Source organism: Podarcis filfolensis, assembly GCF_964270895.1.
Source record: "Podarcis filfolensis genome assembly, chromosome: 11".
Lineage (NCBI taxonomy): Eukaryota > Metazoa > Chordata > Lepidosauria > Squamata > Lacertidae > Podarcis > Podarcis filfolensis.
The window spans coordinates 30,389,802-30,414,092 of record NC_139613.1 but is presented as its reverse complement, the minus strand read 5'-3'; the positions used below and the strand labels follow the sequence as shown (position 1 = coordinate 30,414,092).

General features: G+C 41.6%; 2 protein-coding genes across 13 annotated transcripts; one reads left to right on the top strand and one right to left on the bottom strand.

Moving 5' to 3' along the window:
• Positions 1-1,163: 1,163 nt before the first annotated feature.
• ANKRD34B (ankyrin repeat domain 34B) lies at positions 1,164-5,659 on the top strand (the record flags this gene model as incomplete). Its single annotated transcript, XM_083577411.1, has 2 exons — positions 1,164-1,754; positions 4,078-5,659. Exon 2 carries the CDS (start codon positions 4,118-4,120, stop codon positions 5,657-5,659), a length of 1,542 nt encoding a protein of 513 aa, XP_083433537.1. The 5' UTR covers positions 1,164-1,754; positions 4,078-4,117.
• On the bottom strand, positions 5,640-24,122 carry FAM151B (family with sequence similarity 151 member B). Of its 12 annotated transcripts, none has more exons than XM_083577427.1 (9): positions 23,869-24,122; positions 21,148-21,273; positions 18,566-18,728; positions 17,231-17,442; positions 16,419-16,554; positions 15,507-15,589; positions 13,132-13,246; positions 11,445-11,474; positions 5,640-7,458 (listed from the first exon to the last, which is right to left on the bottom strand). In XM_083577427.1, the coding sequence occupies exons 2-9, from the start codon at positions 21,164-21,166 to the stop codon at positions 7,284-7,286; spliced, it is 933 nt and encodes a 310-aa protein (XP_083433553.1). In that variant the 5' UTR covers positions 21,167-21,273; positions 23,869-24,122; the 3' UTR covers positions 5,640-7,283. The 12 variants fall into 12 exon arrangements, 10 of the variants coding, with proteins under 10 accessions (XP_083433553.1, XP_083433551.1, XP_083433554.1 ...); XM_083577425.1 differs by having other exon boundaries at positions 23,874-24,121; XM_083577428.1 differs by lacking the exon at positions 23,869-24,122 and adding an exon at positions 23,771-23,794.
• Between the last annotated feature and the right edge of the window lie 169 nt (positions 24,123-24,291).

The window sequence follows — 24,291 nt, the reverse complement described above, 5'->3', positions numbered from 1 at the left end:
GCAGCAAAAGCAGAAACTACAAAACAAAGAGTCTCTAGCTGGATGCTGAAAAGATTAGATCATTTCCACAAACGCCGTAGACAGGACAGGGGAGACAGGCAACCACATTAATGATCCTTAAGTAAAAAAAGGTGGTTTTCAAGTCAGGTCGGAGCCCTTTTTTGTACAGACACAGCTATCTGTAACTATCCTAGTGCCTGCAGCTTAACATGCACACCAAGCAGCTTGTGAGCATCTGCTGCAGTAACCTTTCATCTCTCTTGTATATTTCAAGATAGATTCAGACATTTCAATAAGCAAGGAAAGGAGAAGATTAAACTGTAACAAGCAATGCAGGGATATCACATCCTGGCAAGGTGTTTCACCTTTACCAAATATGATAGAGGGATTTTGCCATGAGGACACTTTCCAACAAGTGTTTCCCACTCAACCATGCGTTCCGAAGTAGTTCTCCCTCCTGTGAGAGGATTGCATTATGCACCTGTCAATCTTATAACCAGTGAAAAAGAAATAGACAACTTAATGGAAGACTGGTCAAAATATCACTAGGCAGCTGCACCTTCTAGCATGGAAAGAAAACCTTATTCTTGGGGGTAAATTGTTGGCTGCAGCATACAAATGGTAAGAATAGTACCCACCCACCTGTCTCATACACACAACCACATCCATTTACAAATGCAGGGCTCCGGGTTGGTGTGTGTGTGTCGGTAAAGTGATGATTTCAGCAGAGTTCTGTCTCCATGTTCTGATCCAACCCATGAATTTTAATGTTTGGGCAAGTGGTCTAAAGCAGAGCACAATGGTCAGCTTTTTCTTGACAAAAGCTTTATTAGTAGTACTTTATTATCTATGTGTTTTATCCCGCTTTCTAAACAAATGTTGTCTCTCAAACTGTCTCACAACAATGGGGGAAAGGAAGGAGACAGGACCTGCCACCAACCTTACAAACTAGAAAGGCAAAGACACTCAAAGTGGGAGAAGCTGCCTTTGACAGTTTTCTGCCCGGCAGAAACTCAACAGGTGCAACTTTCTTCTCGCCATCTCTGCGTCCGAGGGAAAGTCTGCACCTGTTGAACTTCTGCCTGGGACGCAGCTCCTAAAAGACCTCTGGGGCCCGGGGTGGGGTGGGGAGATGTAAAACCTAAGAGGCCGCAGTCTTCTTATACACGTGTCCTCGGGAGTGCGCTCTCCACTGACTCCAGGGAGACCTGCTTTCCAGCAAACGTAGGCGTTGGCTGCACGCCGCAAATCCGACTGGATGCGTGGAGCAGACTCTGCCTCGCAATCTTCCCTGAGGAGGGACAGAGCGCGCGCGCGCGCTACCGCCGCCTCCGCTGGCTTCCCGCCTTCTGCAAGAGCAGCGAGCAAGCCCACCTTGCCGGCAGTTGGCTAGTTCCGCGCGGACGAGCAGGCAACAGACGCCCTTGGACAACCGGGGGCCGGGGAGCGGGGACTAGCGGCGAGGCAGCGGGTCCTTAGAGCCCGAGCTCAGCAGCGCGTGGGTGGCGCGCCCAAGAGGTGGGCGAAGCCGCCCCAGCGCTGCTGACAGCCGCCTCTCCAGAGCAGGGGCGCTGCCTGCCTGCCTGCCAGCCGAGCAGAGGCGTTTCTTCCCCCTCACTCCCCTCTATTGCTTCAAGCAGCAGCCGCCAATGGAGAACTAAGAAGACCTGAATTCCTGCGCAGAGAGGAGCCCCCCGCGCTAGAGAAAGCAGCTCTCCCGCTCGGCGTCCCTCAGCTGCCGGCTCCTCGAGCAGGTAAAGCGGGCGGAGGGGAGACTCGGAGAGCGGTGGGTTGACCCCGGGCCGCTTGCCTTCCTACCTGAGGGCAGCACAACTTGCTTCACCCAGCGGTGCCTTGGCGTGGTGGCGCCGCCGCTGCGTTTTGGCGAGCGCGCCTGGCGACTCTGCACAGCTACGCCGCCCTGAGCAAATTTTTCCCGCCAGCGACGCGCCCTTCGAGAGTCGGGACGGCAGTGCGCGAGAGTGAGGGGTCTCCCGAGGGCGTGCAAAGGGGGCAGGCAATAGGGAATAAGGGGTGCAATCCGTGTCCTTGTATATTGCCTGCCGGCTGTTAACCTAGGGTCCTAGGTTCACTTATTAGGAAGCACGACTCTTTGACTTCTGTAGTGCTGGCTTCTAATTAGGCATATACTGTAGTCTGGCGTAGGCTCGCTGCTGGCTTGCAAAAGTGTGCAGTCCGACACCCTTTCTTTACTAGCACTGTTCGGATTCCCAGTTCCGTTTTTGCAACCGCGCACTTCCGAAATATTTTAAAAATCGCAAATACCCTGGACTAAAATGAATGGAGTTACTTCAGAGTGTTGCTGGGTTGTTGTTGTTTTTTTTGCACCGCGCGGTCACGCTGACATGCAGAAGAGCATACAAATTGCAGTGTTCCAATTAGCAGTTAAATTTAACTAAAACGAAATTACTTTTTATTGTTTATGGGATGCAGCGGTGAAATGGAGCAGACTGTTGTGTGGTACTGAGCAAGGCTGACTGTTTTGCCAGGTTACAAATTGGGTGGAGAATAAATTTTCTGTAAGGGTGCCTCTGAATTTTTATTTCCTAAGAAAATAGAAATATCAGTGCTTTTTTTTTTTTAAACTAACCTTGGATGGTGCACACTGCTTAGTAGTGATATGTATTTAATGATAAGGAAGCTCCAGGAAGGCTGCAATATTATGCACACTCACCTGGGAGTAAGCCCCACTTAGATAGGAGGTCCTTTCAGCCGCCCAATAAAATATTAGAGGGGGTCACTAGCCATGCACTGTGTTGATTATGCAGGACAGGGCTTGCCTGCCCCCTCCTCAATATTTTATTCATGTTGGCACCACTGTCAGTAAGTATGCATAGATTTGGGCTGCATATTTGAAGGGGACTTACTCCCTGGTATGTGTGCCTGAGAGCATACTGGGTATATTTATTTATTACATTTCTGTCCCACCTTTCCTCCAAGGAGCTCAAAGTTCTCCCTCCTCATTTTATCCTCACAACAACCCTGCATGTGGCATAGGCCAGGCAGAGAGGCAATGACTGACCCAAGGTAACCCAATGAGCTTAGGAAGGGCTGTAGTTCAGTGGCAGAGCACCTGCTTTGCATAACAAAGGCACCAGGTCCAACCTCCAGGAAGGGCTGGAAATGCTGGAGGGCTGCTGCTAGTCAGTGTAGATGATGCCGAGCTCAATAGACCAATGAGCTGACTTGGTATAAGGTGGTTTCTTATATTCCTATGAACACCCATGGCTGAGTGGTCTCCCAAGTCCTAGTCCAACACTCTAACCGACTACTCAGCTTCTCTCAACCTATGCTTTACAGAAGTATGTTCTTCTGGTTTCAGTTGGGCTTACTCTTAGGTAGGACTGAAGCCTCACAAAAGAGTAAGGATGCATCCTAAGCTGGTTTCTAGTTGCCAACCAAGAGGTATGGGGTGGTAATTACAATGAGAACCTGTTGTTCAAGCACCTTTGGGTTGTGATGTGTGGTAGCATGGCCCATCGCCCCCACTCCCTACTTAAGTGGTCCTCTAGTAAGCAACTTGCTGACCACAAACAAACATACTAGAAACACTCAATGCATCCTCTCTGAGTTTCCTTATTCTTCCATGCCTTCTTGTCAGTTTTAACATAATTCACGAGACTCATGGAAACAATTATCAGATAAGAAAGCAAACGCTGGGTATGACTCAGGCCAAAGTGGAGTACTAATTTATATATTCATTTTTTTTAGTATGAGAGCTGGAGTTGCAATAGGAAAGTATCAGGTAGAGAAAGATTTAAGCAACCTCCTTCCTGATACTTCTCCAATCTAAATAACTATATTCCAAAGCTGCTTTTCCTGTCATAGTTTTGTTAAGTACATATAATGCATTATTTCAGCCTTTAGTGCCAGGTCAACTTGAGGAATACAAGGTAAATGCACTGTTTCATGCAGACAGGTGTGTGTGTGTGTGTGTGTGTGTTGCAAAATTAGAATGTTCTGTTTAATAGAGGCTCCCATTTTTTCATCTTCCTGTTACTAAATGAAAATATATATTAGATTCTTAATTATTTTTCCTGTTTGTCTCCAAATTAGGCAACATTTCCAAGAGCTGCAGTCTTCAAAAACAGAGAAGATGGAAGAAGTCATAGAGCTTTCACCTGATGGAAACTCTCTGATAAAAGCGGTCTATCAAAGCAGACTTCGTCTCACAAGGCTGTTGTTAGAAGGTGGGGCCTACATTAACGAAAGTAATGACCGTGGTGAAACCCCTTTAATGATTGCTTGTAAGACAAAGCATGTGGACCATCAGAGTGTTAGCAAAGTCAAAATGGTGAAGTACCTCCTGGAGAATAAGGCAGATCCAAACATACAGGACAAAACTGGGAAGACAGCCTTAATGCATGCTTGCTTGCAGAAGGCTGGCCCTGAAGTGGTTTCTTTACTGCTTAAAAGTGGAGCAGACATAAGTCTGCAAGACCATTCTGGCAATTCAGTTCTTGTTTACTCAGTGAATTCAGAGGACAAGGAAACCCTCAAGGTTCTCCTAGATGCTTGCAAAGCAAGGGGGAAAGAAGTCATAATCATTACGAAAGACAGGTCTCCATCTGGGAGGCAAAGAATTAAGCAGTACTTAAATGTTCCTCCTCCTGACACTGATGAAACTCATTCTTCAAGTTCTTGCACTTCCCCATCAGATGTAGAAATAAAAACATCTCCCTCACCACAGTCAAACTCAAAGGAGACAGAAAAGGGTCTCTTTAACTTTAAAGAACCAAATCATCCTGGAAGAAAGGAAGATGCCCCTGAACCACATTCTCCTTCAAGAAAACCCAACTTGGCGCACACAGGACCTCAGATGCAGCACGTATATTCTGAACCTTGGATGAAGCCTTCCTCTTCACTTTTTGATCAGAATCAAATATCCCCTTTACAGGAAGAGCTTCAGGACATAACTCCAGAGGAAGAATTGTGTTTTAAAATCAACAGCCTGGCCCTGTCCAAGAGATTTATCACCAGACACCACAGCATTGATATAAAGGATACTCTTAATTTCTTGAAAAACTTTGAGCAAACTGCCTCAAGAAAAATGGAGTATGATGAGATAAATTCTCAGTCACTCTTTGGTGAGACTTACCACAATAGGAGCGAAGCTGCAGCAGATCAGAGCGAAGCTCCTGTAGACCAGAATCCAGATTCCGCCCAAATGACCTTTGTTTCCACCTTGAAAAACATTGTTCAAAGAAGAAATCTGGGGGCAAATCACTACAGTTCCGATTCACAGCTAACAACTAGCTTAAGCCCTCTTACTGAAGACAGCAAATCGCTTCTAGGGAAGAAAAAGCTGCTCTCCCCGTCTCCATCGTTGTCATTGAGTTCCAGAGAACTGATAGAAAACATGCCTCCCAGTTTCTTGAGCAGAAGAAATCATGCCATTTTAGAAAGGCGGGGTTCAGATCACACTGCCCTGACCAGACCTTGTTTTCTTCCCCCTTTAAATGTGAACCCTCATCCCCCAATCCCTGATATCTGTAAGATTAATACAGTGGTTTCTTGTGGACAAAAAACCCTAATTCCAACAGCACCCATTTACCCCAAAGACTTCAAAAGTAAAACACTCTTGACAAGGAGGCAATCATTACAAACTGAACAGATCAAACAGCTGGTAAATTTTTAGTTGATTACTGGGGAACAGTGGCATACAACTTGTACACACTAACAAGTATTATTTTGGAATGTGAGAGTGGCTGGACTGGACTGTAGCAACACCCCCTCCCCAACTCTTCATTGAACATCAGCCTTGAAGTTGAGCTGCAAAAAATGTTCTGGTTAGTTGCAGAGGAATAATTTCAAAATATTGCTACCTTCATTGTAACTTACTATGGAGAAAACAATGAATATGGTTCTCCATTGTCTGCATAGATAATACAAACCAGAATTTTCTGATAAGGCATTCTAGGGTTTGCAAATACTAGGCCCAGCCTCTTACAGCAAGTTTACTAATGCCTTATCTACAGTGTGTGATTATTTTTAAACAGCTGTTACAGAACTAAATCCTATATTGTGCAACAGACAGTTCAGCTATACAATGGGAACAACCCAGTACATAGTGGGAATGTGTTCAAGCCCATTGATTTCAATAGGTTTAGTCATGCCTAATTCTGTGCTGGATTATGTCTAGTGTCTATTATTCTTACATTAATGTATCCTCTCTTGAAAGATTGCAAACATCTAAAGAGAAGTGAATGAACTGAACAAAGGAAAAGCATAAAGCTTTAGCAACAACTAGAGGGGAAGGCAGGACATGTACGAACAATAGAAAAAACAACATTTTAGAAAAGTATTGCATCCAATTTATAACAGATGGAAGAGGTGCCGTAAAATCCAACAAACGTCTCCAGTTTTGCAGAGTGAATGTTTTTCTGTTTAAATTTTGGAAGCTTTTGTTGTTTGTTCATCTTGAGTATTTATTTAATACATTTTGGGGCAGAGGAGCAACCATGGAAGTAATGAAGATATACTGGTGTCATTTTACTGCATTAAACTCTAGCTTTTGCTGCTTTTTTTGGTTTTTTAATCCCCAAACACTTTCTTTCCCTCTGGCCACATTCTTGAATTTATAGGATTCGATGGATTGTGGGAATCTTTTGTGATAGATGCCTAAATAATATAGCCATTAGGGTGAGGAATCACTATGAGGGGAAAAGTGGGAAGAAATGGAGCCCTATGTGCACCAAACAGTAATTTATTATACTTAATACGTTTCAATAAAAATCTTTTTCAGGGTGCTGTAATCAGAAAGTGTTCTCAAAGTGTTATTTGAGAACATAAAGCATTATTGTTTTACTGTATCCCTGACACAGATTTTAATCAAAACATACTGAGGCTGTTAAATGTATTGTTTTGTGCACTTAGAGATATCTCCTCCACCAGGTCTTGCATTTGTTCCTTCCCTTTCTCCCTTAAAGTCTCAAAGGCACTGGGGAAGACAGAGAGAAGCAGCAACGGTATGAGACAAAGAAGGGAAGCTGAGTCCCCTCCCCATTACTTTTGCTGCTGTCATCTACCTCTTCTGAATTAGCAAGCTGCTCTTTGCAATGACAACTGATTGTATGCAATCAATTCTCATGTGACTTCTCTCCAACTGTGTGTATTTGTGTGTGCATGCATGGATCATTAAAACAGGATCTTGGCAAAATTGGGTGTTATCATGGAGTGCCTGGCAGACAAGTTTCTTTGATGTGCACGTTGGCAGGGACTATGTAGTCTGGGATTATGAAAAAGAAGCTGCCACCAAAATGTCAGCTAGGGTAGAGACGAGTCAGAAGGTAACAGAAAAAAATGGTGAGAGAGACAGTATTTCTGTTTGGGACTGTGGGAGAGATTTCTCCCATGATCCATTGTTTGTGGGACAGGAAGGGCTGGTCCAATACATTTTGGCACCTGAGGCAAACTGTAAAATGGCACTTCCCCTCCCTGGAAGGGAAGAAGAAGGAAGAGAAGGTCAACATCAGGAACAAGTGGGGAATAAAGATCTACATCATTTATGAATCCTACCATCTGAGGTGGTTGCCTCACCTTGCCTCATGGGTGGACTGGCTTTGGGGATGGGAGTGTGTTAGAAAAAACTAGCCAAAACACTGGCTATAGACCTCCAGTAGCTATTGTTACAATTCAAGTGTGGTAAAGGCATAATGATCTCACCTTTCTCCCCTTTGAATGCAGTTACACAGCCCGCCTGCCCCCTGTTCTGGTTTATGTAGCTTCTGGTTCCTCTAAATGGGGATGTGCATTAAAACAAAAATCCAACTCAACATACCTGAAAGAGTGTCTCCACCCCCATCATTCAGCCTAGACACTGAGGTCCAGTTCTGAGGGCCTTCTGGTGGTTCCCTCACTGAAGTAAAGTTACAGGGAACCAGACAGAGGGTCTTCTCAGTAGTTGCACCTGCCCTGTGAGCATCCTCCCATCAGATGACAAAGAAATAAATACATGGCTTTCTGAAGACAGCCCTGTATCAGGAAGTTTTTAATGTTTGATGTATCACTGTGTTTTTTATGTTATGTTGGGAGCTGCCCAGCCAAAAGGGTGGGGTATAAGTAATAAAGTATTATTATTATTATTATTATTATTATTATTATTATTATTATTATTATTCTATTCCTCATGCAGCATAGACCTTGCTAAATTGGGGCAGGTGTTTTTTTATCTTTGCTCCAGATCTTTCACATCCTACAGACATTTGCTGTGAAAAGCAGCTCTGTTGTTTACTTGCGTTTTATTGGAGTGGGAAAGAGTGCTGATATTGTAAATGTCAGCATTAGTGTTTTGTACTGGAACAGTTCCTGTGAAACATTTATCAGATTTCTGTGTTCGCTGATAACTGGCACTATGTTGTTACTTGAAAATGTTTTGTGGCTTTAATCTTTCAGTAATTTCTGATCTAATCAGAAAGCAAATGTTATTGACTGATGGCCCTGAATAATTAACAATATTCTGTTCAGGGTGGCTAGTAGTGCTTTGGCTTACTCGCTTACACAAAGAGAGTAGATCCATAGTAAAGAAGACAGCTATTCTATACTAATTAATATGCAGCTATACAATGTTTCTGTTACAAACAGATTCTCATCCATATCCAGGTTCTCACTTATAGCCTCTTCACCTGTTATTTCCACCAACTCCAAGGCTGTCCCCAAAACGGTGCTTTACCCAGCATCCCATGCTATCTCATGTTCTTGTCTTCCAACCTCACCACCTTTCTGTTTTCTTACCTTCCTGCAGATGAGGAGTTATTGTGGGAATTAATATTCAAAAAAGGTTCAGGTATATATTTCCCCCCATGTCTGTCATCTCAAAAAGAACAGGGTGATCTGAGGAGGGAAGCCGTGAATGAACCTCCACCCCTGGTCTCCATAGAACCCATAGCAGAAAACAACAGCACTATTGAACAAAATGGGGGAGGTTGTAAGGTTAGTGGGGCTTCTTATCCCCAGCAAATCTGCTTCCTTTCCTTCCTAATAAAGTAGAGTAAAGCATTCCAGATAGTAGTGCTGAATGAATTATAAATGAGCATTTATAATTATGACTCATTTCTCTAATGAGTTTAATAGTTTTTTTATTATTGGAAAAGATCTGATATTGCAACGCATTGTGATATTTATAATATTTTGAGCAGTGTTCTGTGGGTTTTTTTTTCTATTGTACTCCTGAATGATTGGCAATGGCCTTTGGCTTAGCAATAAAGGGGAGCTGAACCATCAAATAGCAACTGGTACCACCCAAATGGGAGGCAGTAAAAACTGTGTTAACTTCCTAAGTATTTGAGGCAAATTTTAAAGCAAAGCAGCTATCAGACATAGAGCAGCAAATACTAATTTGAGCCTTCATTGCACTAATTAAGACAGTTTTAATTGTTTTAAAATGGGGGGGGGTTAAATTATTTGTAAATGTATTGCTTTGCTACTTTGCTGCCCTGTGTTCATTTGGAAGGAAGGGTGTGTCAGAAATTTAATTTAAATAATAACAACCAATTAAACAATATGGGCTCAGCCTAGATAAAAGCCGTAGCAGCGTGTGTGATGGGGGGGCGGGGAGCTGTCCTCCTGACACCATCATTAGTGCTGCTAAATGGAACTAGGACTGAGCTGGGATGGTGTGGGTGTAACAGTGGAAGCACTGGATTGCCTCTGACAACCCTTCCACTGCATCCATATGACCCAAAACATAGCAAGAATTGAGTGTAGCTAAGATGTCTAGTTACTGTGTGCACTTTTTTAAACACTGCATTCCGTGTTCCTACTTTGAAAACAAGGCTATAACAGATATCATGGCTTTTATTTTTTAAAAAAAGATGAATTGTGTATATTAAAATAATTGTTGACTCCTGACAAATTACGAAACGACAAAGGCAAATCATAAGCTTCAACGGGTATTTTTTGGAAACTACTGATATTGGAAAATGACACCCACAGCCATTAATTTCAGTTAGGCTGACTCTTCTTCCATGGTGTGTTCATATTTGTTCACTGACATATGTCCCATTATGCAGCCACAGATGTGAGTCAATCTGTCTTGACTTCCAGCTGTGGGTGTCATGGGCTGAGGCAGTCCTATGACTGCTGATGACACACTTGTATAGCTCAGCTGTTTACATGCTGGGCTTGAGAAGCTACTCACAGCACAAAAACATATGAATAATGCCAGACCTCATAGATACCTGCACTTGCCACCAACATTTATAAGAACACCCTAGTGCATGGCACCCACAGTTGAAAATAAGGAAGTAATAGATAAAAGCGGTAGCTACAATGAGCAGATAGACTAAGAATGGTACCAGGAAGCTAGTGAAACTTCTGGCATTGAGCAAGAATTTTCCCTAAGGGGTGTACCACCAAATAAAAGCATTTGGTCTGGGAGGAAAACTCAGTAGTGGCTCATAACCCCTCTTAAAAGTTAGCAACTTAAATAATTTTTACATTCAGCTGGTAAGTTCCATGTTATATCTCAGAAAGATGAGTATAGACTTGAGATTGTTTCTGTTGCATCTACTTGGTTTTGGAGTATGCAGCCGAAGCTTTCAAAGAAACATGATTTTGAGAAAATATTGACCAGGCGCCCTAAGTCGCCTTGCAAACACAGAACAGTACCCTCCTGGAAATGAAAATCATTGTTATAATCTATATTTTTCATAATCAAGGTAGGAACATATGCACTGGAAATTATTTTTGTTTGCGAAGTTATTTCATATCTGAAGCAGTCTTAAATGCTCCACTTTAGTTTGTTTTCTCTCTCACTAATAGAATAGATCATGTTGATCTAATCATGATAAGTAAATGTTTTCATGTCATACCAGTTGCCTCATTTGAGGGCTGTTAACCTGCAAGTTCTCCAGATGCACAGTATGTGTAGATATGACAATCTTACCCCTGGCGTCCACATATTGAGTGGATTGTGGCAAAGGAGACTACCTGATTGGGGTTTTATTTGAGCAAGGACCAGACATGTGTACAACTGCAGCACATGGGCTCCTTTTAAAATGGTCTGCTGAATGTGTGGACAACAGGGGGAAACTTTACCTTTCCCCTTCATGCACGTATCATAGAGTGATTGAAGTAAACATCTCTTTGGTCCCCCCCCAATATTGTACAATATTTATATACCTGTATCTGATAAATTTTGTAAAATAACTTCCTTACAAAGACTGAAATGTAGTACCAGTAGCTTTCAGGAAACTTTCTCATGCTTTTATTTATATGTAATTTATTTTTATAAATTCAAAATTGTATATCCTTTTGAATCGTTTGATGTTTTGTGATAAACCTGTAATTCCACATGTAAATCATGTATTTTATATGAATTCATACGTGGGTTCTCTACTGCCTAACCGCCCCCTCCCAACATTTATGTAGAAGTATGTGCATTTTCAAATGGATAGGCATATATTTAAGAGAAAAGAACTTACCTTGACTCATTCCAGTCTGCTCCCTGAACACTGTGTAAACAGATGCAAATGTGGGCAGTTCAATGTCATCCAAGGGTTTGACATTTCAGGTTATAAGAAAAAGGATTAAGGGAATAATGAGTTTTCCAGTATCAAAACCACTGTCATCAAAAGAGATGGGAGAATTGTTCTCTTTGAAAGAAAAATTCACCTTGCAGAGAAGCAAATGTAGGTTGGAAATTGCCACAGAATTTATCAAATGCATTTCAAAATGAAACAGTATGAGTTTCCTTTTCAGTTGTGATTCTAAGCTTCAAAACCCATCCAGAATTTTAAGATGTAATGGGGAATTAGTTTGGCATATTCCTTAATGCTCACACTGTGGATTTCCTTGCACTGTATACAGGCAAGCTGAGCAATATATGGAAACAATGCGACTATTGAGACATACAAAGATTCAGCACTAGATCTTTTGGAATGGTTTTCCTTGATGACCTGAGCATAATGCTAATCTGGCAAGATTTAGTTCTATACATGTTACAGCTATCATCTATCTATAGATCTATCATCTATCTGATTTTATCCTCATAGAATCATAGAGTTGACGTCATACCAGTTTAAGCAAAATGTAATGACTTCTCACAGAAGCTGATGTATTAGCAATCCTGCCAATATAGAATCCAAAATGCACTGAATTAATGCATAGGTTGAAAACAAAGCAACAGTGGTGTTTCTTCCACTGCAAAGCTATTTCCCACTACAGTGGTATCTCAGTTTAACAACAGCCCTGCTTACGAACTTTTCAGTTTACGAGCTCTGCAAAACTGGAAGTAGTGTCCCAGTTTGCGAACTTTACCTCTGTTTATGAACGGAAGCCGAACGGTGGAAGGGCACTGGCAGCGGGAGGCCTCATAAGGGAAAGTGTGCCTCGATTTAAGAACAGTTTCGGTTTAAGAACGGACTTCCGGAACCGATTAAGTTCGTAAACCGAGGTACCACTGTACAATCATTTATTTGTGCAGTCTGACAATTTCTCTAAGCTTTTGTTACACTCTTCCTCTATGCACTAGGTTGTAACTTGTAACTTTTTATGAGATGATATATTCTACAGACATGAGATACATTTTAGCTTTCTATTTATAGTGGACTGTGACAAAAACAAATTCCTGTTTTCCACCTACCAAAGAGCTGGTGTGCTTTGCCTACTTAATATTTTAAAAATATCTTCCCAAGTTTGGTGGGACCATTGTATGTTCATTTTTCCCAGAAGCCTTTGGGCCAACCTAAAACCTGCATTGCATCTAGCAGAGCCTAATCATAATATCTGCTGCTACCTCTGACCACCACGGCTGTCCAATGGGACCTGGGCCAAATCAGTGTGCGCCCCATCCCATTGCCTTAATCTCCCCACTGTCTCTGCCCACTTCCTCTATGTGGTGGCGCTCCTACCACCACCACCACCCTGGCTTTCCCCATTATGCTGCTGCTTTAGTGGTGACAGCTTCTCTCCTTTCTCTCCTCAATGGTTCATTTCTTTCTTTCTTTTTGTGCACCTGCACCCTCCCTGCCATGCTCCAGGAAAGGATGTGGAGAGCTTTCTGGGGTGGGAATTAGAAACTGGGCTGCTGACCATCGTTGCAGGTGTAGGGTGTGGGGGGACGGGAATGCAGGGCATGAGGTGGTTGCCCCTAAGGAAAAACCCCAGCACCGTTCCTTGGGCACAGTTTTGCCTGCATTCTGTCTTGAGTCTGTGACTGGACGCAGATTCCATGGCTCCACCACCAGCCAATTTCTCTCAGCCATCTCCATTTGTTTATAACAACCTGAAAAAGAGGTCAGGATAATTTGAAAGCTTGCACACTGTTTGGTGACATTTTGGTTAGCCTAAAAAAAGGTATTGCCCTAATAAGAATTTTGAAAGGTTATTCTTTACTTAAAGATCCTTAAATGTTCATGAATTAGAATCTCCTTCTGATAAAGTGAACTCTTATCCTCCAAAGCTTATGCCATGATTAGTTTACTAGTCTATGAAGTGCCATAGAACTCAGCTTGTAAAAGTCTTGTGTTGGGAAGCTTTCTTGCATTTGTCAGCTTATCAAAGTAACAGCCAAACTTTCTAAATCTAACTCCCACAAGTTATTTGTATAATTTTGCTTTAAATGTTAATAAAGTTATTACAGAAATAAGTAGCTGTCTTTTGACAATGTAGGAGAAACTGTATCAAAGACATGCTGGTAATTTCAAAAACAGTTTTATTGAGTCTGAGGAAAGAGATTTCTGCAACATCAAATCATTTTAGAACGATTACAGTTTCATTTATGTATTTTCTAGTGCACACAAATGCTGGTAATATAAAGTAAATAACATGCACCCATAAGGATAACATTCTTCAGTTTCCAAGCACAACAGCCCAGCTTTGTATGGGAGCTCTATGAGATAACATAAAGTAGGTTTATGGAAAGTACAGAAATAAATCTACTCAAACTGTAACCAAAGGCTCTGTGATTACAAATAGGTGGATAATGAAGAAAACACAATAAGCTTAACATCCAGGTAAGAAAAAAAATGACATTTTAAGTGGATGGATGTGAATTTGCCTTCTGTAAAAGTTTAAAAAGCATGGGACCTGAGCACTGAAGACTAAAAGGGAATACATGTTTGAGAATTATGTACTGAAGTGGCAGTTGCTTTCAATTAAACATTAATTTGAAGCAGAATCAAACTAAAACCAGATGATGTTGCTGCTAGTTGGAGTTGAGGCTAAGTACTGCTGTTTTATAATGGATGTATGATTTTATTTTGTTTTTAGATTATAGTACTGTTTATACTGTATGTTGTGTTTGCTCCAGTAGAAGAGCTGGGTACAAAAACTCTGAAATAAATAATAGAATGAATAAAAATACTTGTTGTAGTTTTATTATAATACTAAGTATAGTATGATGTTTATCAAATGTTGCAGCCTGGTATGTAAGAGATCAAGTATGCCAACTCTTGATTCAAATGCAGATAGACTTGCATTGACACTGGCAGGGTGATTTTTAAAATGTTTCCACACTCAGGTCAAAAAAATATACCTTTTGCTTTTAGGAGTAAGAAATGCTACTGCCCAATCACAGCTACACTAAAATCCTGGATATCTGAATTATTTTTGAGAGGTAGGAATCACTTCTCTGTTTAACTGAATAGATCCATTTTCTTAAATGTTAGTCAATGCTGTAACTGTCCCCTTCGCTGACAGCAGCCAACAGCAAAGTTAGGAATAAAAATGTACGTATCTTTCGGGGGGCGAGGAAGACCAGGCAATAATGCCCCACATGTGTTTGATAAACTGAATGACATATAAACTACCTTATGTGCTTTAGAGGGGCTTTTATGGGCTGAGTAAAAGTTTTATTCATCAGTTAATTTCATTAATCTGATGAAATAGGCTTGCACTATAGTAGTTCTACCTGCTCCATCACTCTTTTCAGTGCACTAGGTGAGTATTGCAGAATCAAAAGTGCTGGCTGTAAGACCTTCAGGTGTGTTTCCATGACTGAGGCTAAGATGGGTATATTATAGCGCTCCACTTTAGGCAATGGATCATATATACAATGAGTTAACATGGCGGTAAGTATAGCAATCAGTGGATTTCCAGTATATTATACTTCGTGTATTCATGGGATAGTGGCACTATGGTATCCAGAACAGTAACTTTTTTGCATTGATTAGGTCAGAGATGGGGAGCTTGTGGTCCTCCAAATATTTTGTTTGATTCCCAGTTCCCATCAGCACTGCAAGCATGACCAGTGGTCAGGGAATATGGGAGTTAGAGTACAACTACTTCTGGAAAACCACAGTAAAAGTTCTATTTAATGTCCAGGTGTAACTCTCTCAACTCCCATACCATCCTAAGAATTCCCAACCCCCAGAAGCAGATTGAGTGAGCAAGGAGCACTGCAAAGAGAAGCGGAATATGGAAAAGCCCCGTTCCATAAACATGAACTCCGATCACAGTCTGTTCTCTTTATGCCGCAATTTGCATTCCTATGGCCTTTCTAAACTCAGACTTTTGTGGTTCTAAGATATCATAAAAAACTCTACTTTTATCAAAGCTATCTCTGATGAAGAGCAGATCTTCTACGGAATAGTCATCATGTTTTCCTGTCCAAATTGTCAGAGTGTATCTGGAATGAAAGTCACCAAAACTTTGGTTTAATTTTATAGAAGTCTACATAAAACTTAAGCAAATAACATTAATATTAAAATTTAAGATAGGCAGAATCCATTATTAAAATGATAGAAGTGTCTCTGCTAATATTTTCTCAACATCATTGCACAGCTCCTTCCTCTAGCACACCAGCATCATGGTTGACTTGCATTAAGTCCAAGTTCCTTTTTATGTCCAAACTGGGGAATTCCAACAATGTCAGAAAAAAATACTAGGTATTTTTGGCATATATTGAAGTTGCCTTATACAATCATTCCATTCTGTCAACAGTTTTTAAGCATATGTGCACAAGCTCATTGCTTTTTGTTCAAGTATGTCCATCATTAGTAACACCAACACAAAAAGCTGCCTTATGCCAAGTCTGCCCCTTCGTCCATCTAGCCTACTGTCTACACTCACTCTCCAGGGTTTTGGATAGGGGCAATTTTCATCCCTACCTTGAGGAACCAGGGATTGAACTGAATAACCTCTGCATGCAAAGCAAATTGTTCTACAATTGAGCCACGACCCTTCTCTTTAATACTTAAATGTTGAACTATATACCTGACACACTGATTAAAAAAATTAATGAGTAGTTACCGTATTTTTTGCTCTATAAGACTCACTTTTCACCTCCTAAAAAGTAAGGTAACTAGCATTAATGCTAAGCTATTGGTGTACAGAGGCTTTCCATTCATTCTATGAGGGAGAAATGCTCAATGGACAATGAACATACTGTTACATGCCACCCCAATCTCCCAGTTGGTCTCCAATCTCCAAATCACCCCAATTGATGTTAACTATACCTGTTTGACTGCTGTAATAACCACAATAGTTCAGGTATTGACTGACGGACCAAAGCAGCTCGAACAGGAAATGTTATTGGCTGAGTAAGATCTCTACATATCTTGGCCATCTCTTCCACCATTGCTAAACTATAGCCTAAAAAAATAACAAAACACATAATTCATTGAAGCACTTATTCTGCCATCTCAGCAGCATGTGTGGGTTTTTTTAAAGTTACAACCACAAAATATTAATGATCAGAAATAATTTTTCAGGAACTAGGCACCAGGGGAAGAGACAATGAGCACCAAGCTGTGAAATGGGCTCAGAAATCTTAAATCCAGACTCAAATTCCTGTTGGCTTCAGAGCATACAAACCTAGAACATTTATTTTCAAATAGCTGGGAAAACAGGTTTCATAATGTGCTGTGTGTACAGGCATATAGAAGATAACGGTTCTGGATTTTAACATGACCCAGGCACACTTCACATGTTACAGTAATTCACAGTAAGTTACTTTCACTTAATTTAAGTGGGCAGCTCTGCATGCTCATTCTTTTGCACGCACAGAGCAGCTTTCCTAATTTTATTTAATGGGGGGAATGCATCACAGCATCAGAGGTCCCAAACCTGAAAGCAGCAGATAGACAACTAGGATAACCAAGTACAAGGAAACACAAATTAAAATTTAAAATATAAACTATGTCAATGATAACCGCTTGACATAATTTCCTAGAATGCATACTGTTAGGTAAATTAACTGCATGATATTGTATCTTGCATAGTATTAGGTGGATGAATTCTTGCAAAGCATTCCAATATTTATTCTTACCTTTATTGCATTTTAGATTAATCCACCCAGTTGTCCATCCTAATGACAAAGTTACATCTGGAAAAAATGTTATCACAGTGTCTAGAAACCCCTTTGCATCTACTACACAATTACTTCCATTTGGTCCAGGAAGAATGTCTGCATTAATCCAAACTGGTTGCCTGAGTTTTATGTCTCCAAGAAGCTTCATTGATGGATTAACAGCTGCTAGGCTGTAAAGACAGAACAAGTAGTATGAATACATCTTAGTAAAGGTATAGGAACTCCTGACAGTTAAGACCAATCACAAATGACTCTGGGGTTGCGGCGCTCATCTCGCTTTACAGCCCAAGGGAGCTGGCGTCTGTCCACTCTGCAGACAGTTTTTCTGGGTCATGTGGTTAGCATGACTAAGCCGCTTCTGGCGCAACAGAACGCTGACACCAGAGCAACGCAAGGAAACACTGTTTACCTTCCCGCCAGAGCGGTACCTATTAATCTACTTGCACTTTTGGTGTGCTTTCGAACTGCTAGGTTGGCAGGAGCTGGGACCGAGCAATGGGAGCTCACCCCATCATGGGGATTCAAACCGCCGACCTTTTGATCGGCAAGTCCAAGGCTCAGTGGTTTAGACCACAGCGCTACTCGCTTATCTGTAACACTAGGATTGATTCATATAATGCTCTTTATTGTCAGCTTCTAAAGATTCTTACACCATTAAATTCCAGCTCAGCAAATTAACCATGATAACACAGACTGTAAAGTGATTAATACTTTTGTACCACATACATGTTAAATTAAACATCATTAAATATAGTGTGATGCTTTATGGTTCCAGCTCTATTCTAATATCTATAACAGCTACATTGTAACATCATATATTCTAGCTGCATGTGACCATTTCTTAATGTCTCGTTGGTCTTGCTTTTATCTGTAATTTTAGTTTTTGTAAGCTGCCTTGTTGTACTGTATTGAATAAGAAGGATAAGGTATAAATTATATTAAGAGAAAATGCAATGGACTAAACCTGAGGCTGCAGATCACATGAAAGTGGGAAAGGGGGGAACTGAGGAATTTTGCAGGGGAGAATGTTTAACCTAAGCAAAATGCTTTCTTTTATTGTATCCTAAAATGCTTTAAAACTTAAGAGATAATAACGGGTTTGCTGTTGGCTATATCTAATGTTATAATTACTGTTAAGACAGAACTGTAGAATTGTACTTGTGCAATTCTATGCAAGTTTACTGGGAAGACAGTCCCACTAAGCTCAATGGAACTTACTTCTTAGTAAGCATGTGTGCATTTAGGACTGCACCCTTAATCTTACAAACATTTATCTATATATTTTCCAAATACCTTTTAAAATCAAGCTTGATGCCCTTGCTAGTGTTTTTAATTTCATTCAGCCATTCCTTTAATGTGTTATCACTACTGGTTTCAGGTGGATGAGCCATGATGGGCTCACCACTTCCCTCTTCTTCACAAAGAAGAACATCAGCCTCTATCATGTGAGCTGGACCTGTTTGTTTACAAAAACAGAAAAAGTAAAACAAGCAGTGTTGTGACATTTAAATTTATCATGGATAAATTGTATTGCTATCTAACATTTATGTATCACTTAAGAGTCAGTTTAATCCACTTGAAGGAGATCACTAGACACAGACAGTGGAAACATAGATTCATATCTCTGCTCACATACCTCATCTGGGAGGCTTGGGGAAACCAGGACTATTGCATTCACTTAGATAGACTTGTCAGTGTTATTTTAAATATATTCATAAATACAAATATTTCCTAATCACACCGTAGAGCAGGGTTGTTTGCTGGAATAGAAGTATCTAGCTTAAAACATTAAGCTTAAGAATCTTTGCTTTAAAAAACAGTTGACAAGTTAATTTGTGAGTGGGCAGTAAATTGAAAGGCACACTAATTGCATTCTTCTCTTTATTTTGTACTCCACAGAAGCTACTTAATTAATTTCTCATGTTTGTGCTTTTTAAGGCAAACAATTTAGGCTCCAGTCCTAACCATATCTACTCCAAAGCAAGTCCCATTGGATTAAATGGGTCCTATTCCCAGGTCAATGGGATTAGGGTTATAGATTTAGAGTGCAATTCCAACCCAGGATCTGCCAAAATTAACAAATTTTAATCTGGCAAATCTTGAATGAAGCTGGGGCTATGCTGGAGCAAGTCCCTCAACCTTGCTCAACTGGGACTCAGCCAGAACTTAAACTGGTGTAATTTAAAATGGTATGTCCCCACAAAAAGAGAGTTCTGGAGTAGGGCAGGACAAGGAGAGACTTGCACCTATTCCAAATTATAAATTACTTGGATGAAGGTATTGAGGGGATGCTCATCAAACATGCAGATGACACAAAAATGGGAGGGGTAACTAATGTTGCAGGACAGAATCGGGATTCAATATGACATCAACAGATTGGCCCAAACTAAGGGACAAATACAAGGTTCTACACTTCAGCAGGAAGAGCCAGCTACACAAATATAAGATGGGGGGCACCTGATTTGCATGTGAAAATGATCTAGGGGTCTTAGTAGGCCCCAAGTTTAACGTGAGTCCACAGTGTGATGTAGCAGCCAAAAAAAAAAAGAAAGAAAGAAAAAGCAAAAAAAAGCTATTGCTATTATTGGCTACATCAGCAGAGTTGATCAATGTGTCCTGATCAATGGAAGTAACAGTCCTGCTCTATTCTGCCTTGGTCACACACGTGAAGTACTGTGTCCAGTTATTGGAGCCACAATTTAAGGAGGATATTGACAAGCTGGAACATGTGCAGAGGAGGGCAACCAAGATGTTGAAGTGCCTGGAAATCAAGCATAATGAAAAATGGTTGAGGGCATTTGGTATGTTTAGCCTGGAAAAGAGGGACTTAGAGAAGATATGATAGCCATCTTCAAATATCTAATATCCCTGGTTTCTTTCTCACCTTAACTGATTTCCAGTGTGTGTGCTGCTGCATGCTTATCCCAGAGAGCAAAAGCCATCGACTTAAGTGCTGCTTACTTCTGAGTAAAGTGTGCAACCTCCTTTCTGCACTAAAAGGGAAGTGAGGTATTCTCAGAAGTTCCTGCCTCTGGCATGCCAGATTTAGGCTGCAGTCCTGTGTACCCAGTTTCCTCAGAGTAAGCCCCATTGAACTTGGTGATATGTACTCATGAGTAGACATTTATAGAATTTGCTGTTAAGCCCCCAGTTTAAGTCTTTTGTGATTATTTAATTACATCATGCTTTTTTTATGGAGATGGGGGCACCAATATATCTCCTTGCCAAGGGCGCAAGGGAACCTAGGTACGCCTCTACCTGTAGCCGAGCAGGCAGGATACCTGTGACCCCTCTAAATGTTGCTGGACTTCAGCTACCATCAGCCCCCGTTACCATGGCCAATGGGATGACAAGAGGTATACTCTAGCAACATCTTGAAGGACATTGGTTTTCCACCACTGCTGTCACATACCTAGACTGGGGGTTCAAATATTTTACCACCATCATTCCATGCAATCTCTTCTCTGCTGTTCAGGATGGGCTCGTGCCATAAGGTTCTCTGCCTTTCCCATCTTGGAAATTTGCTTAAAGGGTGTTATATAATAAATAATTGCAGCCACAATGGAATGCCTTCAGAAAATGTTGCATAAAGCTTATGATGTACTCATGTTTTTCACATATTGTCTCAAAACATAAGGGCTAGAAATGCATTTCTGAAGTGGCATGGCTGCCAGGCAACTGAGTAGCTCTCTGATTTGATGATCACAAAAGAAACAAACTATTCTTCTAACAAACCACATGCAACGCTCTGGTAATTCAACTCTGGCCTCAGAAGTGCTTCCATGATACATTGTGAAACTAAAATAAACCACTTTTATCATATTCTCAGTTAACAGTTGGTCTGTTTTCAAATATATTGTCCAGCAAATACTTACTCTGTATCGCCTCTGTCATTTGTAACTTATTATTTGCTCTATGGTACCAGATGATTTCAGCTCCATCTCTTGTTTTAATTTGTTTGGCATTCAGGAAATAATCCAATATATTTTCACTCCAACACCCTATGTTGAGAACATTAGAGGGAGTAAATGTCAATGTTAGACAGCTTACAAAAGCTTATTAAGCCGTGTGTGTGTGGGAATAGAGACAACTAATGTGAAACAGAAATAATATCTAGCATTAAAGTAGGAATAAAATAAGCTATTATTGACAATAAAGGAAAGATTTGAACATAAAGGCTAATCAGTCAGTCCTTCATTTCATTTGTATGTCACCTTTCCAAACTTAAAACCACACTCAAGGCTGCTTACAACATACAAAAACCCCACATAATTACAAACAACAGTAGTTGTAAACAATTTAAAAAATAACATCAATAGCAGCAACTATCCCACACCTCAACGAAAGCCCCTAAACACTATGCCAGCCCAAGAATTCAGCAGCTTTTGTAGTCAGTCAGGGCCTCACCCTCCCAGGCCAGGTGGGAAAAGGCCTGCAAGGCAGGGAGCAGGGTCTTCTAGGAATCACAGTCAAGTGGAACTTCTGAAGGGGAAGGGCTACAGCTTAGTGGCACAGCATCTGCTTTGCATGCAGAAGGTCCCAGGTGTAATCCTTGGCATCTCCAGGTAGTGCTGGGAGAGTGCCATGCTTAAAGTATTAGAGAGTTGCTGCCAGTCAGTGTAGATGATACTAAGATTTCCCAATTTGTGGAAATTAACGACAACAAGTTATTATTTGTACCCCACCCATCTTACTGAGTTGCCCCAGCCACTCTGGGCGGCTTCCAACCTATATAAAAGCATAAGAAAACATCAAACATTAATAATAATATTTATTTATTATTTTCACCCCGTCCAGCTGGGGTATAAAAACTTCTCTATACAGGGTTGCCTTCAGATGTCTTCGAAAAGTTGTAGAGTTATTTAACTCCTTGAAATATGATGGGAGAGCATTCTATAGTGGACACCACTACCTAGAAGGCCCAATGTAGCACTATGTGAGGTATGTATGCATGGAACAAGAGATCCACCAACCATCCAGATCAGAAGTTGTAAGAGATTAATCTAATCCAGTAAGTGGCAGGTTTTGCTTTTGTGGAGAGAGGCATGGGTTTGTCAACAAATGGAACCAGGTTATTACAGGCAAATTGCTCTTCAGTCATACATGCTCTTCAGTTTCATATCATAAAAAAGCTGTGGGAGCATTAGCAACATAGCCCTCAAAACAAATCAATAACTTTAAGAGGTGGTAATGTGTTTAATTTCTGAAGACACTCCATTTCTTTCTCTGTCTGTGTTTCAATTAAACTATCTGACACGGGGTCTTGTATGTAACATTGCAGCAATTGCTTCTCTGATTAGAAAAACAGCATCCTCTTGATTTATTCCTAATAATCAAAATAGCTTTTTTCACTCTTCCAGTCAAGTCTCCACAACAGATGTTACACTTACCCACACAAGCTGACCACAGAGGTGAGCAGTGATTTATGTATAGAGAACAAAAGGTTAATATTTGCACCAGCACACCTGCCCTGCTCCTCATTCTAGCAGGTGCACCCAAGAAGCAACCAACCAAGCATGTGCATGCAAAAAAGGAGAAAGAGAAACCACAATGCATGGTGGCTGGAAGGAAATCTTCACTCAAAAACATGTGGAAGTTTCTATTTCAGCCTTTCCCAAACCGTTGCCCTCCAAATATTATTGGACTACAACCCTCAACATCACTTTGGGGAAGTGCCATAGCTCAGTGGCAAGTTCCAGGTTCAATCCTGGGAATGTCCTGTCTGAAACCATAGAGCACCAGTCAGTATAGACAGTACTGGATAGATCAGGTGTCTGACCTTGGCTTTTCTGTATTTATATCCCACCTTTCCTCCAAGGAGCTCAAGGCAACATACATACTTCTCCTCCCCATTTTATCCACGCATGCCTGTGAGGTTAAGTGAGGCTCAGAGTGTGGTCCGAGGTCGCCCAGTGAACTTCAATGGCCGAGTCAGAATTTGAACCCTAGTCTCCTGGGTCCTGAACCAGAGCTCTAACCACTATACCACACTGTCTCCCCTATTTTACCACTGGCCACAGTACTGGGCCTAATGGAAATCGGCGTCCAGAATACCTGCAGGTTAACAAGCAGGAGGAAAGACTGCCCTAGTTTAATCCTGGCAGCGCTTTTTTCATGTTTCAAAATGGACACCACCAGCCGTTGCTTCCCTTCTCTCTCAGTGGCTTCATGTTGTTTCTCTTTTTGTAACGGATAGGAATGCTTGACCTCACTTTGTACATCACGGGTGTGCGGAGGTCAGAGCTTTGGGAATCTCCTTTGGCTATTTTTCTACCAGAAACCCCCCTCAAAATCCGAAATATTTGCACTCCCCACCGAGGAACTTGAGTTTTTTTATCCATACTGACAAAACGGTTTCTACAACGCCCCCGTCCCCCGCTCGGCTGCGCTTTTTTTCGAAAATTTCAGCAGTAAAATGGAAGGAAGGGTATTTTTGTTGTTAATAAATAATTGGGAGCCAGACGACGGTCTGCCGGGGCTCAACGGGGCGGGACCAACCCGGCTATGAGGAGGGAAGAAGGGGCTGCTAGAGCCTCTCTCTGCCCTCTCAGCTCCAGCGAGCGCGCAAGACTCTCCACGAGGGGCGGCGCACGGACCTTACCCGGCTCGCGCGCTTCCATGTTCGGCCGTAGCGGCAGGAGGGAAGATGCCCAGATACTTCCAGGCCTCGAGAGCGCCTACGTCGAGCACGCGCCGAGGCCGCTGCGGCACAGCGCCAACATATCCTTCCGCCGAGTGGACGGGAGACAGAGTCCCATCTCAGGATGCCCTTTGCATCTGCCGCTCTGGGATTAAATCCTTCAATCTCGCGCTCCACTGCCGCCTCGATATTGCCCCTTTTGGTTTTAACAATGCATTGGGACGGAGGTTGGGAGGTCCATATGTGCAGAGGGGGCACAAAAGGGAAAATGTATTTCTAAGTGGGCAAGCTGTGTCCTACGTTAAGATCTTTGGAACAACTGTAACGCTCTATTTGGAGCCCAAAGCACCCATGGGCGCAGCCAAGGGGGAGCAGGGAG

Bases quoted from the DNA above. Each gene is read 5' to 3' on its own strand.
- FAM151B (XM_083577419.1), bottom strand. From the start codon at position 22,861: ATGTTTTTGAGTGAAGATTTCCTTCCAGCCACCATGCATTGTGGTTTC. The intron at 13,247-15,506 runs GTAGAGTTTTTT...CCTCTTTTTCAG, and splicing joins CAGAGATAGCTTTGATAAAA to GTTGTTATAAACAAATGGAG. The intron at 7,459-11,444 runs GTAAGTTCTTTT...CTTCCCTTCCAG, and splicing joins GCAGACTGGAATGAGTCAAG to GGAGGGGAAGTGCCATTTTA.